Source organism: Oncorhynchus gorbuscha, unplaced genomic scaffold (assembly GCF_021184085.1).
Source record: "Oncorhynchus gorbuscha isolate QuinsamMale2020 ecotype Even-year unplaced genomic scaffold, OgorEven_v1.0 Un_scaffold_915, whole genome shotgun sequence".
Classification (NCBI taxonomy): domain Eukaryota; kingdom Metazoa; phylum Chordata; class Actinopteri; order Salmoniformes; family Salmonidae; genus Oncorhynchus; species Oncorhynchus gorbuscha.
In genome coordinates, this window is record NW_025745878.1 from 234,246 (window position 1) to 251,870 (window position 17,625).

Genomic DNA, 17,625 nt, shown 5'->3' on the forward strand with positions numbered 1-17,625 from the left:
GGATGATAACGGAATGAAATCCTGACTCATTCCCAGAGGATCTTAATGTCGTCCTCTTCTTCTCTTTTCCAGAGTTTGAAGTCTTGGTCCATGAGGTGTAAAGAGCACCTATATCCTCCCCCTTTCTCCTCCCCTGCGAATTCATGTTTTAAATGCAACTCCCACCCCCATCACCCAAAAAGCACCATCGAGTCCAGGGTGAAGTTTCTCCTCGACACAGATCTAGGATCACCTTCCCCAATCCCAACCTTAACCATTAGTCGGGGAAAAATGCCAACTGACCCAAGATCAGCGTCAAGGCTACTTCACCCTACTCCGCACCATACAGGCCCAGTCTCTCTAACCAGAAACAGTATCAGATACGTCCACCAGGGGGAGGTAGAGAGAGGACTCCCCAACAAGCACTACTGTATTTATTTGTATGTTTTTCTACCACACCAACATCCTGTATATATGTCCTGTTTTGATTTGAAAACCTCATGACTGTCTCCTTTTAAAAGAAAACCTTTCCTGTAGATATAATGTACCAGACACCTTCCCTTTCTAGCCGTCTATGGACCCAATGTCACCTTATCCAAAATGGCACCCTAATCCCTTTATAGTGCACTACTTCCAAAGGGTGCCAAAAGGGAATAGGGTGCTATCTTTAATAGAGTGCCATTTTTGGGGGACTGAACCCTTACAACCTGTGTCTCTCATTCTTTATTTTCTCCACCTCACACATACTTGTACCCTCCTTCCTGTCCTCCCTCCCTCATTTCCTCCTTCCTCTCTCGTTCGGTGATGAGATGTATAAATAAAGAGGTAGAGTGGTGAAGAGAGAGAAATTATTCAAAATAAGAACTACTAAGAAATAAAACACCTTGAGTAAAATGACTATTTTATTTGTTATTATTTAATGATTTGATATAAACTAGACTGGACACTAATATACTTTAGAACAAGGGATGCACAAATGAGATGATTCATTTAGATATTTTCAAAATTAAAGTATCTATTTCACAATAAAAGCATCCTAGATCGAACAATTAGTAAACCATTGGAAAATCTATCGAAACACACAAACAATGTGACAAAGTGCTATTCTTAAATCGCATAATAGTATGAATAAATAAAGATATTTTTACACTATTAGATGATCTACATCATTTCTCTAAAAATAGACTCAATGTCAAACTCAAGGACGTCAGCTTTTCTTGACGTCGACATCTCTGTGTTGATTGGTCAGTGGGTCCTGGGTGCTGATCTGTCATTGGTGGTTGTTGGTTTAAGCTTCACTGTCGCAAAGGGATTGGTTCCCCTGCAACAGATCAGGTGACATGTAAAGAACTAGCACTCAACATGAATGACAAACATCACAGCAGGCACACACACACAAACTGACACACACACCTACCTGGGAAAGAGTAGGTTTTCTCCAGAAGCTCCAAGGGGTGACAATGATTCTGCTGTCCTCTCCGGGAAAGTAGGCTGGATTGGTCGAAAGTCAGCTGACCCCCTCCGGAGCATTGTTGTTGGGTGAGGGGGTGGCGGGGGCGGAGGAGGAGGGGGCGGGAGCTCGTTGTAGCCTTTCAGGCTATTTGTTCTCATCACTATCTCAGGCTCCGCCCTCCTCTCAGGGAGGGGAGAGATTGGTCGGAGGTCGACGGAGGCCCTGCGAGTGGGTGTGGTAGGGGGCGCGACATCACCGTAGGCCTTTTCTGATTGGCCCATGGAGGTGTCAGAGGGATCCAATAGGTTGTTCATGCTGTGGCTCCTCAAGGAAGTGCCACTGGAGGGTCAAATGTCAGATATGATCATATTGATTCATTGATTGATTGATTGATTGATTGATTGATTGATTGATTGATTGATTGATTGATTGATTGACATACCTGGATCCCAAGAGGTTAGAGAACTCCTCAATAGAAGAAACATAAGCTGCTGGGAACCAGCCCTGGCTGTTGGAACAACAGAGACCAGAGGAATATTAGCAAACACAACAATGGCCTAAATACTGGAACAGACAAGTTCCTAGATAAAGTCCAGTATTCCCAGCCAGCCAGCCAGCCAGCCAGTCAGCCACATAGGATTGAATGAATCATGGATGGATGGATGGATAAAGGAACAAACAAACAGACAAACAAAGGAATGAATCATAATGGTCCTTGCTGTTATCCTGCTATCCGCTGACCCCTATCATAGTCTGCTATCTACTGACCCCTATCATAGTCTGCTATCTACTGACCCCTATCATAGTCTGACCCCTATCTAGTCTCTATCTGAGTCCCCTATCATAGTCTGTTCTCTACTGACCCCTATCATAGTCTGCTATCTATTGAAGAGTAACTGACCCCTATCATAGTCTGCTCTCTACTGACCCCTATCAATACTGACCCCTATCATAGTCTGCTATCTACTGACCCCTATCATAGTCTGCTCTCTACTGACCCCTATCAATGTCTGTTCTCTACTGACCCCTATCAATGTCTGTTCTCTACTGACCCCTATCATAGTCTGCTATCTACTGACCCCTATCATAGTCTGCTATCTACTGACCCCTATCAATGTCTGTTCTCTACTGACCCCTATCAATGTCTGTTCTCTACTGACCCCTATCATAGTCTGCTCTCTACTGACCCCTATCATAGTCTGCTCTCTACTGACCCCTATAAATGTCTGTTCTCTACTGACCCCTATCAATGTCTGTTCTCTACTGACCCCTATCATAGTCTGCTATCTACTGACCCCTATCATGTCTGTTATCTACTGACCCCTATCATACTGACCCCTATCATAGTCTGCTCTCTACTGACCCCTATCAATGTCTGTTCTCTACTGACCCCTATCAATGTCTGTTCTCTACTGACCCCTATCATAGTCTGCTATCTACTGACCCCTATCATAGTCTGCTATCTACTGACCCCTATCAATGTCTGTTCTCTACTGACCCCTATCAATGTCTGTTATCTACTGACCCCTATCATAGTCTCTCTACTGACCCCTATCATAGTCTGCTCTCTACTGACCCCTATAAATGTCTGTTCTCTACTGACCCCTATCAATGTCTGTTCTCTACTGACCCCTACCATAGTCTGTTATCTACTGACCCCTATCATAGTCTGTTATCTACTGACCCCTATCATAGTCTGTTATCTACTGACCCCTATCATAGTCTGTTATCTACTGACCCCTACCATAGTCTGTTATCCACTGACCCCTATCATAGTCTGCTCTCTACTGACCCCTATAAATGTATGTTCTCTACTGACCCCTATCAATGTCTGTTATCTACTGACCCCTATCAATGTCTGTTCTCTACTGACCCCTATCATAGTCTGTTATCTACTGACCCCTATCATAGTCTGTTATCTACTGACCCCTATCAATGTCTGTTATCTACTGACCCCTATCATAGTCTGTTATCTACTGACCCCTATCATAGTCTGTTATCTACTGACCCCTATCATAGTCTGTTATCTACTGACCCCTATCATAGTCTGTTATCTACTGACCCCTATCATAGTCTGTTATCTACTGACCCCTATCATAGTCTGTTATCTACTGACCCCTATCATAGTCTGTTATCTACTGACCCCTATCATAGTCTGCTATCTACTGACCCCTATCATAGTCTGTTATCTACTGACCCCTATCATAGTCTGTTATCTACTGACCCCTATCATAGTCTGTTATCTGACCCCTATCATAGTCTGTTATCTACTGACCCCTATCATAGTCTGTTATCTACTGACCCCTATCATAGTCTGTTATCTACTGACCCCTATCATAGTCTGTTATCTACTGACCCCTATCATAGTCTGCTATCTACTGACCCCTATCATAGTCTGCTATCTACTGACCCCTATCATAGTCTGTTATCTACTGACCCCTATCATAGTCTGTTATCTACTGACCCCTATCATAGTCTGTTATCTGACCCCTATCATATGTTATCACTGACCCCTATCATAGTCTGTTACCTCATAGTCTGTTATCCACTATCACCTACCATAGTCTGTTATCCACTATCACCTACCATAGTCTGTTATCCACTATCCCCTACCATAGTCTGTTATCCACTATCACCTACCATAGTCTGTTATCCACTATCACCTACCATAGTCTGTTATCCACTATCACCTACCATAGTCTGTTATCCACTATCACCTACCATAGTCTGTTATCCACTATCACCTACCATAGGCTGCTATCCACTATCACCTACCATAGTCTGTTATCCACTATCACCTACCATAGGCTGCTATCCACTATCACCTACCATAGTCTGTTATCCACTATCACCTACCATAGTCTGTTATCCACTATCACCTACCATAGTCTGTTATCCACTATCACCTACCATAGTCTGTTATCCACTATCACCTACCATAGTCTGTTATCCACTATCACCTACCATAGTCTGTTATCCACTATCACCTCATAGTCTGTTATCCACTATCACCTACCATAGTCTGTTATCCACTATCACCTACCATAGTCTGTTATCCACTATCACCTACCATAGTCTGTTATCCACTATCACCTACCATAGTCTGTTATCCACTATCACCTACCATAGTCTGTTATCCACTATCACCTACCATAGTCTGTTATCCACTATCCCCTACCATAGTCTGTTATCCACTATCACCTACCATAGGCTGCTATCCACTATCCCCTACCATAGTCTGTTATCCACTATCACCTACCATAGTCTGCTATCCACTATCCCCTACCATAGTTATCCACTATCACCTACCATAGTCTGTTATCCACTATCACCTACCATAGGCTGCTATCCACTATCCCCTACCATAGGCCTATCCACTATCTATCCACTATCCCCTACCATAGGCTGCTATCCACTATCCCCTACCATAGGCTGCTATCCACTATCCCCTACCATAGGCTGCTATCCACTATCCCCTACCATAGTCTGTTATCCACTATCACCTACCATAGGCTGCTATCCACTATCCCCTACCATAGGCTGCTATCCACTATCACCTACCATAGACTGCTTTCCGTTCTCCCATACAGCCACCCATTCCTTGGCTCCTGGACCAACACGATGACCATCTCTCCCCGGGTGAAGGGTAGCAGTTTGGGGTTGGAGGAGGGTGGGTGGGACACCAGGGCTCTCATGGTCCTACCCCCACCCAGACCCAGAGACTCACCCACTGAGGAGGAGCGGGATCGGCTGTGGAGGGGGGACGGGGCTGGGGGAGGAAGGGGGTAGAGAGGGTGATGGATGGAGAAGGAGAAGAAAGAGAGACGGATGAAGAAAAGTTTATCCAATGAAGAATCCCCACGGTATCAACCAAAATATTTCCCTGCTATGAACTAAATGGATACAATAACACACATGAGTAGTGTAACTAAATATAACCCTGTTCTTTGGAGGTGCAGTGTAGTCATCACACCTCTAGAGGGCACTCTCCCCAGGGCCTGCTGTTCTCTCCTGGCCCAAGACATGTCTCTGTCCTCATCTACTGTCTGCAGCAGAGAGCTCACTGAGCCACACAGCTGAGGAGAGAGGGAGAGGGAGAGAGACAGAGGAAGGTTGATTGGTTGGGTGGAATACTTGTCTCTAACTTGTTCCTCCTGGTCAGGGTGGGTGGGGCTACGGGTTCTCTAACCTATTCCTCCTGGTCAGGGTGGGTGGGGCTACGGGGTCTCTAACTTGTTCCTCCTGGTCAGGGTGGGTGGGGCTACGGGTTCTCTAACCTATTCCTCCTGGTCAGGGTGGGTGGGGCTACGGGGTCTCTAACCTGTTCCTCCTGGTCAGGGTGGGTGGGCTACTTGTCTCTAACTTGTTCCTCCTGGTCAGGGTGGGTGGGGCTACGGGTTCTCTAACCTGTTCCTCCTGGTCAGGGTGGGTGGGGCTACGGGGTCTCTAACCTGTTCCTCCTGGTCAGGGTGGGTGGGGTACGGGGTCTCTAACCTGTTCCTCCTGGTCAGGGTGGGTGGGGCTACGGGTCTCTAACCTGTTCCTCCTGGTCAGGGTGGGTGGGGCTACGGGGTCTCTAACTTGTTCCTCCTGGTCAGGGTGGGTGGGGCTACGGGGTCTCTAACCTGTTCCCCTGGTCAGGGTGGGTGGGGCTACGGATCTCTAACCTGTTCCTCCTGGTCAGCGTGGGTGGGGCTTCGGGGTCTCTAACCTGTTCCTCCTGGTCAGGGTGGGTGGGGCTACTGGGTCTCTAACCTGTTCCTCCTGGTCAGGGTGGGTGGGGCTACGGGGTCTCTAACCTGTTCCTCCTGGTCAGGGTGGGTGGGGCTTCGGGGTCTCTAACCTGTTCCTCCTGGTCAGGGTGGGTGGGGCTACGGGGTCTCTAACCTGTTCCTCCTGGTCAGGGTGGGTGGGGCTACGGGGTCTCTAACCTGTTCCTCCTGGTCAGGGTGGGTGGGGCTCACGGGGTCTCTAACCTGTTCCTCCTGGTCAGGGTGGGTGGGGCTACGGGGTCTCTAACCTGTTCCTCCTGGTCAGGGTGGGTGGGGCTACGGGGTCTCTAACCTGTTCCTCCTGGTCAGGGTGGGTGGGGCTATGGGATCTCTAACTTGTTCCTCCTGGTCAGGGTGGGTGGGGTCGGGGTCTCTAACCTGTTCCTCCTGGTCAGGGTGGGTGGGGCTACGGGGTCTCTAACCTGTTCCTCCTGGTCAGGGTGGGTAGGGGCTTCGGGGTCTCTAACCTGTTCCTCCTGGTCAGGGTGGGTGGGGCTACGGGGTCTCTAACCTGTTCCTCCTGGTCAGGGTGGGTGGGGCTACGGGGTCTCTAACCTGTTCCTCCTGGTCAGGGTGGGTGGGGCTTCGGGGTCTGGAGCCTCGTGTCTCATTCACTTTCTCCTTCCATCCATCAGCCTTCTGCTGTAGCGAAGCCCCTGTCTGGGGGAGAGATGGGGACATTTCAGAACCTGTGTGTGTGTGTGTTTGTAATGGTTTCTAACATAAACATGTCTCTTTGTTTGTGTGTGTGTGTGTGTGTGTGTGTGTGTGTGTGTGTGTGTGTGTGTGTGTGTGTGTGTGTGTGTGTGTGTGTGTGTGTGTGTGTGTGTGTGTGTGTGTGTGTGTGTGTGTGTGTACCTTGTTGATGAGGAAGAGCAGTGACTGTGTCAGTCCGCAGTGTTTCTCTGCCAGGAAGCGATACCTACAAATAACAACCGTCATCATAGTCATCATCATAATAACGGTTCTAATAGTAATTGTGTTGGTAATGTAATAATAATGGTTCTAATAGTAATTGTGTTGGTAATGTGTTAATAACGGTTCTAATAGTAATTGTGTTGGTAATGTGTTAATAACGGTTCTAATAGTAATTGTGTTGGTAATGTGTTAATAATGGTTCTAATAGTAATTGTGTTGGTAATGTATTAATGGTTCTAATAGTAATTGTGTTGGTAATCTGTTAATAATGGTTCTAATAGTAATTGTGTTGGTAATGTATTAATAATGGTTCTAATAGTAATTGTGTTGGTAATGTGTTAATAACGGTTCTAATAGTAATTGTGTTGGTAATGTGTTAATAACGGTTCTAATAGTAATTGTGTTGGTAATGTGTTAATAACGGTTCTAATAGTAATTGTGTTGGTAATGTATTAATGGTTCTAATAGTAATTATGTTGGTAATGTATTAATGGTTCTAATAGTAATTGTGTTGGTAATGTATTAATGGTTCTAATAGTAATTGTGTTGGTAATGTGTTAATAATGGTTCTAATAGTAATTGTGTTGGTAATGTATTAATAATGGTTCTAATAGTAATTGTGTTGGTAATGTAATAACGGTTCTAATAGTAATTGTGTTGGTAATGTGTTAATAACGGTTCTAATAGTAATTGTGTTGGTAATGTGTTAATGGTTCTAATAGTAATTGTGTTGGTAATGTGTTAATAACGGTTCTAATAGTAATTGTGTTGGTAATGTGTTAATAACGGTTCTAATAGTAATTGTGTTGGTAATGTGTTAATAATGGTTCTAATAGTAATTGTGTTGGTAATGTATTAATGGTTCTAATAAGTTCTAATATTGTGTTGGTAATGTGTAATTGTGTTGGTAATGTATTAATGGTTCTAATAGTAATTGTGTTGGTAATGTGTTAATAATGGTTCTAATAGTAATTGTGTTGGTAATGTATTAATAATGGTTCTAATAGTAATTGTGTTGGTAATGTATTAATAACGGTTCTAATAGTAATTGTGTTGGTAATGTGTTAATAACGGTTCTAATAGTAATTGTGTTGGTAATGTGTTAATAATGGTTCTAATAGTAATTGTGTTGGTAATGTATTAATAATGGTTCTAATAGTAATTGTGTTGGTAATGTATTAATGGTTCTAATAGTAATTGTGTTGGTAATGTGTTAATAATGGTTCTAATAGTAATTGTGTTGGTAATGTATTAATAATGGTTCTAATAGTAATTGTGTTCTAATTAATTGTGTTGGTAATGTGTTAATAACGGTTCTAATAGTAATTGTGTTGGTAATGTGTTAATAACGGTTCTAATAGTAATTGTGTTGGTAATGTGTTAATAATGGTTCTAATAGTAATTGTGTTGGTAATGTGTTAATGGTTCTAATAGTAATTGTGTTGGTAATGTGTTAATAACGGTTCTAATAGTAATTGTGTTGGTAATGTGTTAATAATGGTTCTAATAGTAATTGTGTTGGTAATGTATTAATAATGGTTCTAATAGTAATTGTGTTGGTAATGTGTTAATAATGGTTCTAATAGTAATTGTGTTGGTAATGTGTTAATAATGGTTCTAATAGTAATTGTGTTGGTAATGTGTTAATAACGGTTCTAATAGTAATTGTGTTTGTTCTAATAGTAATTGTGTTGTAATGTGTTAATAATGGTTCTAATAGTAATTGTGTTGGTAATGTGTTAATAACGGTTCTAATAGTAATTGTGTTTGTTCTAATAGTAATTGTGTTGGTAATGTGTTAATAACGGTTCTAATAGTAATTGTGTTGGTAATGTGTTTAATAATGGTTCTAATAGTAATTGTGTTGGTAATGTATTAATAATGGTTCTAATAGTAATTGTGTTGGTAATGTATTAATAATGGTTCTAATAGTAATTGTGTTGGTAATGTGTTAATAATGGTTCTAATAGTAATTGTGTTGGTAATGTGTTAATTGGTTCTAATAGTAATTGTGTTGTAATTAATAACGGTTCTAATAGTAATTGTGTTGGTAATGTATTAATGGTTCTAATAGTAATTGTGTTGGTATGTGTTAATAATGGTTCTAATAGTAATTGTGTTGGTAATGTGTTAATAATGGTTCTAATAGTAATTGTATTGGTAATGTGTTTAATAATAATGGTTCTAATAGTAATTGTGTTGGTAATGTGTTAATAATGGTTCTAATAGTAATTGTGTTGGTAATGTGTTAATAATGGTTCTAATAGTAATTGTGTTGGTAATGTGTTAATAATGGTTCTAATAGTAATTGTGTTGGTAATGTATTAATGGTTCTAATAGTAATTGTGTTGGTAATGTGTTAATAATGGTTCTAATAGTAATTGTGTTGGTAATGTGTTAATAATGGTTCTAATAGTAATTGTGTTGGTAATGTATTAATGGTTCTAATAGTAATTGTGTTGGTAATGTATTAATAATGGTTCTAATAGTAATTGTGTTGGTAATGTGTTAATAATGGTTCTAATAGTAATTGTGTTGGTAATGTATTAATAATGGTTCTAATAGTAATTGTGTTGGTAATGTGTTAATAATGGTTCTAATAGTAATTGTGTTGGTAATGTTTTAATAATGGTTCTAATAGTAATTGTGTTGGTAATGTATTAATGGTTCTAATAGTAATTGTGTTGGTAATGTATTAATAATGGTTCTAATAGTAATTGTGTTGGTAATGTTCTAATAGTAATAATTAATGGTTCTAATAGTAATTGTAATGTAATGGTTCTAATAGTAATTGTGTTGGTAAATAATGGTTCTAATAGTAATTGTGTTGGTAATGTGTTAATAATGGTTCTAATAGTAATTGTGTTGGTAATGTGTTAATAACGGTTCTAATAGTAATTGTTTTGGTAATGTATTAATAACGGTTCTAATAGTAATTGTGTTGGTAATGTGTTAATAATGGTTCTAATAGTAATTGTGTTGGTAATGTAACGGTTCTAATATAATTGTTTTGGTAATGTTCGGTTCTAATAGTAATTGTGTTGGTAATGTGTTAATAATGGTTCTAATAGTAATTGTGTTGGTAATGTGTTAATAACGGTTCTAATAGTAATTGTGTTGGTAATGTGTTAATAACGGTTCTAATAGTAATTGTGTTGGTAATGTTTTAATAATGGTAACGACTGACCTCCTCTCCTCCTCCTTCATAATGTCATGTTGACTCTGTCTCAGGTACTGCATGTACTCACTGTGCTCCTAGAGAACACACACACACACACACACACACACACACACACACACACACACACACACACACACACACACACACACACACACACACACACACACACACACACACACACACACACACACACACACACACACACACACACACACACACACACACCATTACTGTATGGAATGTGGTAGTGTTGGACAGTGTCTGATTTAACTGTAAGAAGGAGGATGGGTGTGTGTGTCTTTATTATTTTATGTATTTAACTAGGCAAGTCAGTTAAGAACAAATTCTTATTTACAATGACGGCCTGCCAAAAGGCAAAAATACCTCCTGTGGGAATGGGGGTGGGATTAAAATATATATATAGGACAATACATCAGGCAAAGCAGCCACAAGTGTCAGTAAGAGTGTGTGTGTGCGTGCGTGCGTGTGTTTGCGTGCGTGCGTGTGTGTATGTACCAGTGAGTCTCTGAAGGCTCCTCTTCTCAGCTGTCTCTCCAGAGCTTCTGCCTGGTTCCTCACCTCCAGCTCATACACCTTGCGACTGCCCTGTGGAAGAGATATAGGAGTATGTTAGTACACACAGACACACACACACACACACACATGCCAGATACTCACGTCAATGTACTCTTCATCCAACTTGACATTCTTCTCCATGGCCTGTAAAACTTCTACCTGGAACCATCGAATCTGAAGGGGAAGAATTACAACGTTACACCCTGAGGGGGGAAGAACAACAATGTTACACTCTATGGCAGTGTCCACACACATGCTGTGGATGGAAACAGTGGGGTGGACATATTGTAAATAAACATAGATAAATAGGAGGTATAAAGACACTAAATAGGATTAGGAACATATAGACATAGATAAAACAGATACTGACCACTCCCTCCATCTCAGCGGTGAGTCTTCTCTGTGTCTCAGATATCTGTACCAGGACGTCTCCTGTGGATCACACATACACACATTAGTATCACCAATTTGCAATGACGATAGCATCTCATAGGGAATGAATGGGGCCGTGCATCAGAGCTAGCAACCTAGCCTTATTAGCACTGACAATAGCATCTCATGGGGAACGAATGGGGCCGTGCGTCAGAGCTAGGCTAGCATGACAGTGTAGCTACAGCAGGTCAGCCAAGTGAGAAGGTCAGCGCAGCAGTGTGACCATGAAGAGAGGATCAGGTAGCTGCTTTGAATTATAGATGACAGTCTTTCGGCCGCACTCAATTCATTAGCTCAACTGGCCTACTGTGTCTGTGTGTGTCTGTGTGTGTGTGTGTGTGTGTGTGTGTGTGTGTGTGTGTGTGTGTGTGTGTGTGTGTGTGTGTGTGTGTGTGTGTGTGTGTGTGTGTGTGTGTGTGTGTGTGTGTGTGTGTGTGTGTGTGTGTGTGTGTGTGTGTGTGTGTGTGTGTGTGTGTGTGTGTGTGTGTGTGTGTGTGTGTGATCATTCAATCCTTACCTCTCAGTAAACTCTGTTCTTATTGCTATTTATTGGCAGTCATCCACACCGCCTGCCACAACAACCTCAAAGTTACTCAAAGAGGTAGAGGTAGACTCAGCAAAATGACTCTGTCGCGAGCAGCACCACAGATATTGAGATGAGCAAGTTGCAATACTTTGCTCTCACAGTCACACACAGTATCTGTGCATGTGCACAGGTTCACATCACACTGTTCACAGCGTGGTAGCCAGGGCACCAAACAGAGGAGAAGTTCTTAGTTGTTGCAGAAATTGACCCACTATGCTATTGACTTTCTGCATCTAGGTCATATCGCTGAGTCTACCTTTAAAATAGCCCCAGTCTGTGCTTGGCCCATTGTAGCTGGTTCTATGGTACAATACAGTAGACAGACATACACACACACTTACCAAGTGAGCGAGAGGAGAGTGTGTGAAGTGCCTGTTCTCCCATCTTCGCTACAGCACTAAAGTAGGCCTCACTGGTAACAGCCAAGGCTGCAGCACACACACACACACACACACACACACACACACACACACACACACACACACACACACACACACACACACACACACACACACACACACACACACACACACACACACACACACACACACACACACACACACACACACACACACACACACCTACCTGTTAGCATTATAGCTATTAACTCACAAGCCCAATAATGACACAAACCAAACGTTGTAATCATATCTTAACTGTCCCAAACAATTGACCCAATAAGTAAAACACCTGTGGTGATTGACACCTGATACAGGTAAGACTGGGTCCATAAATAGCCCAGTGGTTAGGTAACATCCATAGAGGTGGAACGAGGGCTCTGGATCGATAGCAGCTGTTTTAGCGTGGACATTGCCAATGAAGGTTTCCACCATTTTAAAGTCACAGAAGCCATCATGGCACAGATACAAAGATGAGTCCTCTTTCTACCTCTATGGGAAACAGGCCTTTATTTATCATGTTACATCTACCTGCTAACTTCTACCTCGATGGGCAACAGGCATCTGTTTACCATGGCTAACTTCTACCTCGATGGGAAACAGGCATCTGTTTACCATGTTACATCTACCTGCTAACTTCTACCTCGATGGGAAACAGGCCTTTATTTACCATGTTACATCTACCTGCTAACTTCTACCTCGATGGGCAACAGGCATCTGTTTAACATGTTACATCTACCTGCTAACTTCTACCTCGATGGGCAACAAGCATCTGTTTACCATGTTACATCTACCTGCTAACTTCTACCTCGATGGGCAACAGGCATCTGTTTACCATGTTACATCTACCTGCTAACTTCTACCTCGATGGGCAACAGGCATCTGTTTACCATGTTACATCTACCTGCTAACTTCTACCTCGATGGGAAACAGGCATACCATGTTACATCTACCTGCTAACTTCACCTCGATGGGCAACAGGCATGTTTACCATGTTACATCTACCTGCTAACTTCTACCTCGATGGGCAACAGGCATCTGTTTACCATGTTACATCTACCTGCTAACTTCTACCTCGATGGGAAACAGGCATCTGTTTACCATGTTACATCTACCTGCTAACTTCTACCTCGATGGGCAACAGGCATCTGTTTACCATGTTACATCTACCTGCTAACTTCTACCTCGATGGGCAACAGGCATCTGTTTACCATGTTACATCTACCTGCTAACTTCTACCTCGATGGGCAACAGGCATCTGTTTACCATGTTACATCTACCTGCTAACTTCTACCTCGATGGGCAACAGGCATCTGTTTACCATGTTACATCTACCTGCTAACTTCTACCTCGATGGGAAACAGGCATCTGTTTACCAGGCATCGATGGGCAACAGGCATCTGTTTACCATGTTACATCTACCTGCTAACTTCTACCTCGATGGGCAACAGGCATCTGTTTACCATGTTACATCTACCTGCTAACTTCTACCTCGATGGGAAACAGGCATCTGTTTACCATGTTACATCTACCTGCTAACTTCTACCTCGATGGGCAACAGGCATCTGTTTACCATGTTACATCTACCTGCTAACTTCTACCTCGATGGGCAACAGGCATCTGTTTACCATGTTACATCTACCTGCTACTTCTACCTCGATGGGCAACAGGCATCTGTTTACCATGTTACATCTACCTGCTAACTTCTACCTCGATGGGCAACAGGCATCTGTTTACCATGTTACATCTACCTGCTGACTTCTACCTCGATGGGCAACAGGCATCTGTTTACCATGTTACATCTACCTGCTAACTTCTACCTCGATGGGCAACAGGCATCTGTTTACCATGTTACATCTACCTGCTAACTTCTACCTCGATGGGCAACAGGTATCTGTTTACCATGTTAGCTGACCTAACTAGCTGACCTGCTATCTTCTACCTCTATGGGCAACAGGCATCTGTTTACCATGTTAGCTGACCTAACTAGCTGACCTGCTATCTTCTACATCGATGGGAAACAGGCCTGTCTTTACCATGTTAAATCTTCCTGCTAACTATCTGACCTGTGATAGATGCCTTGTACTGTTTATATCAGTCAGAGGAAGGAAGATGACATCATGTCAGCCCAACGACGTCTAGGGAACTTGTCAGAGGGATGACCCCCACACACACAATGACACAAATGCATACTTATTTATTAACTTTCACACACACTCGCTCATATACACACTCACCTTGGAAAGCCTTGACATAGCTGTTTCCTAATGTAACTAGCGTCTGTAGGCCTGGGTTGAACTGTTCCATCAGGTTCTATGGAAGAGAACACAGAACAAACAAACATTGAATATTGGCTAAAACTAAATGCTATGCCTTGTGTTTAGTAGGGCTTTACAAGTGGTTGTATATTTAATCAATAAGGCCCAAAGGAGTGTGGTATATGGCTGATATACCACGGCTAAGGGCTGTTCTTAGCTCAACACAATGTGGAATGGCTGGATACAGCCCTTAGCCGTGGTATATTGGCCATATACAGTGGGCTCCAAAATTACTGGCACCCCTGACTGGCAATGCACAAACAATACTTTAAAAAATATAAACAATATCATTATAGAGATAAACTCAAAATACCAACATGTGAGAAATACTGTGCTTTATTAATGTTTCAATGGAACCAACCAAAATCAAACAATTATTTAATACAAAATACATTTTACCAAAACCAAGGTTTCATCATTATTGGCACTCCTCATTTACTACTTAGTGCAACCACCTCTGGCAAGGATAAGTCTTTTCCTGTGATGTTTGACAAGGTTAAGGAACACATTTGGAGGGATTTTGGACCATTCCTCTGTGCAGATCCTTTCAAGATCCTTCACATTCTTGGGTTTGCGCTTATCAACTGCCCTCTTCAACTCAGCCCACAGGTTTAGATAGGATTGAGGTCCGGCGACTGAGATGGCCATGGCAGAACATTGACTTCGTTGTCACAGAACCATTTCTGTGTGGATCTTGAGGTATGTTTCAGGTCATTGTCTTGTTGGAAAGTCCATATATGGCCAAGTCCCAGCCTTCTGGCAGAGGCAACAAGATCGTCAGCCAAAATTGCCTGATACTTGGTGGAATTAATTATGCCATCAATTTTAACCAGTGTCCCTGGACCACTGGAATTAAAACATCCCCAAAACATCACTTAAATAAGTGGAATTTAAGTGGTTTAATTTGGGTTGATGTTACTTACAATCTTTAAGGTGCCATTAATTGTGAAACCTTGATTTGGAGGACATTGATTTTTAATTAAATCAATAAATTATTTTGGTTGGTTCCATTGAAACATTAATAAAGTACAGTATTTCTCACATGTTGGTATTTTGAGTTTATCTCTATAATGATATTGTTTATATTTGTTAATTAAAGCATTGTTTGTGCATTGCCAGTCAGGGGTGCCACTAATTTTGGAGCCCACTGTATCACAAACCCTGAGGTGCCTTACTGCTATTATAAACTGGTTACCAACGTAATTAGAGCAGTAGAAATACAAGTTGTCATATCCTGGTATATTGACTGATATACAACGGCTGTCAGCCAATCAGAATTCAGTGCTCGAACCACCCAGTAAAATGTTTGAAGAGTTTTTGTACATTTTAACCCCAATACACCCGCATTTAGAGTATTATTGGAGTGTGGAAGATGGGGGTAGATTACTGCCAATACTCTATTTACAACATTTCAATAATCTAATTCATAGTATTAGTCTACCATAAAATATATACTTACCGCGTACACAGACAATGTAGACCTATGTAACTGATCACTGTTCGCCCCCGACATAGTAACCGCTTCGATTTCCACAAAACAAAAACGGAATAATTAGGAAATATACATGAATAAACTATTCTCTTTATACTCCAGAGTACTAGTTGAAAGTTAAGAAATAAAACAATTTAGTTGGTAGTCGGATAGCTAGGTACTAATCAGCGTATTCAGTTACAGGCTTCTTTTCTTTTGATAGTGAAAGTCACCTTGGCTACTAACCCACTCCTCCTTCTGCCTCGTTGTTCCCTTGTTCTTTCTGCCACCAACAACAACCTGTTGTGATCGCTCCTTTCTCTCGCTCCCTCTTTCTCCCATTCGTTAACCAGCCTCTTCATCCCTGCATCATACGCCAATTTAACAGAGGGAAGGAAAGAGACACCGATACGGCCGGGTCAGCTGAATTATAGATGGATGGATCAGAGTGAAAGGATGAAAACATCCCCTGTTCCAACTCAGCCACCACCACAGGGAGGGACGTAGGTAGGTAGGCTCACACTCGGAGCACTAAATGTAGTATTAGATTACGGTAATAATAAACACACACTGGGACACATTTCCTGTGCATAAGGTAAAGACGAAACTAAAAAAACTATACCTCAAAATGTAGAAAAACATCACACTACCTGTAGGCATAGCAACCGAGATGGGATCCCTTTTATTTTACAGCCCTGTGTTTACCAAGTTGTTACTTAGAAATGACGTCTTAAAATGGTCCTTACCTAATTAATTGCAGAGCAATTACACAATAAAAATCAATGATTCAGTTCCATAGGTTACTATTTTATTCATATATCCACTTCATCATCAATAATAAAGCCAATACACAACCATACATAGGATATTAATACAAACAAGTAGTGGAGTTCAGTTAAAAACTGAAAGTCTTGAGTCTGAATAACATCCTATTCACGAGGTAGACTTACTTTTGACCAGGGTGCCATTTCAGACACAGACAAACAGTGCAGATAGATAGTATCACAACCCATTGGGATGAGTTAAGACTGCAAGAAGGCAGATATGATAGGACAAAAGTAGTTACAAGAGATAGATCCGGGTCGTATTCATTAGTGCACACCGTAGCAAATCATAGTAGAACATGTTGCAACGAAAACAAGAGTTTCTTATTGACCAGGTTCAGAATGGCCCGCCAGCCCTCCCATTAAGGCCTCGTTGACTTGAATGGGGATGTCGGTTTGAGGGATTATGGGTGTAGTATGTGGTAATAATGATGCAAAACAGTGATTCACATCATTTACATGGCTGCATTTGTTTTATTGAATGTAAATCGGATTATTTGAAGGATTTGCTCAATAAATAAATACAACGTCAGGATATGTCAAGAAGAGGTCAACTGTACAAACTGTAATCCTCTATTTCTTATCTTTTTCCACTATAAATGTTTCTGATCTTTATTTTTTATATAATTTGGAACTGGGTCAGTCTCAGGACTGTTGTGCAAAGCTGAATCTTCCTTTCCCCAGGTTTTAGACTGACTTATTGAAAGAGAAGAAACG

General features: G+C 41.8%; 2 protein-coding genes across 7 annotated transcripts in view; one reads left to right on the plus strand and one right to left on the minus strand.

Moving 5' to 3' along the window:
- Positions 1-877, plus strand: part of LOC124020802 (parvalbumin alpha) — a 74,121-nt gene extending 73,244 nt beyond the window's left edge. For both annotated transcript variants that reach the window (XM_046336079.1, XM_046336078.1), the window contains exon 5: positions 73-877. In XM_046336079.1, the coding sequence (XP_046192035.1) occupies positions 73-101 (29 nt within the window). In that variant the 3' untranslated portion in view covers positions 102-877. The remainder of the gene's footprint in view (positions 1-72) is intronic.
- LOC124020800 (brain-specific angiogenesis inhibitor 1-associated protein 2-like protein 2) lies at positions 869-16,589 on the minus strand. Of its 5 annotated transcripts, none has more exons than XM_046336071.1 (15): positions 16,318-16,586; positions 16,073-16,134; positions 14,533-14,608; positions 12,239-12,325; positions 11,250-11,311; positions 10,982-11,053; positions 10,820-10,909; positions 10,310-10,377; positions 7,063-7,126; positions 6,760-6,864; positions 5,406-5,508; positions 4,994-5,201; positions 1,875-1,940; positions 1,397-1,771; positions 869-1,300 (listed from the first exon to the last, which is right to left on the minus strand). In XM_046336071.1, exons 1-15 carry the CDS (start codon positions 16,424-16,426, stop codon positions 1,225-1,227), a joined length of 1,623 nt encoding a protein of 540 aa, XP_046192027.1. In that variant the 5' UTR covers positions 16,427-16,586; the 3' UTR covers positions 869-1,224. The 5 variants fall into 5 exon arrangements, with proteins under 5 accessions (XP_046192027.1, XP_046192032.1, XP_046192028.1 ...); XM_046336076.1 differs by having other exon boundaries at positions 16,331-16,477; XM_046336072.1 differs by lacking the exon at positions 16,073-16,134 and having other exon boundaries at positions 16,318-16,589.
- Between the last annotated feature and the right edge of the window lie 1,036 nt (positions 16,590-17,625).

Excerpts from the sequence above, each read along its gene's own strand:
- LOC124020800 (XM_046336071.1), bottom strand. The coding sequence starts at position 16,426 with ATGGGAGAAAGAGGGAGCGAGAGAAAGGAGCGATCACAACAGGTTGTT. Across the intron at positions 16,135-16,317 it reads GGAGTGGGTTAGTAGCCAAG|CGGTTACTATGTCGGGGGCG; the intron begins GTGACTTTCACT and ends TGGAAATCGAAG. Across the intron at positions 7,127-10,309 it reads ATGAAGGAGGAGGAGAGGAG|GTATCGCTTCCTGGCAGAGA; the intron begins GTCAGTCGTTAC and ends TGTTATTTGTAG.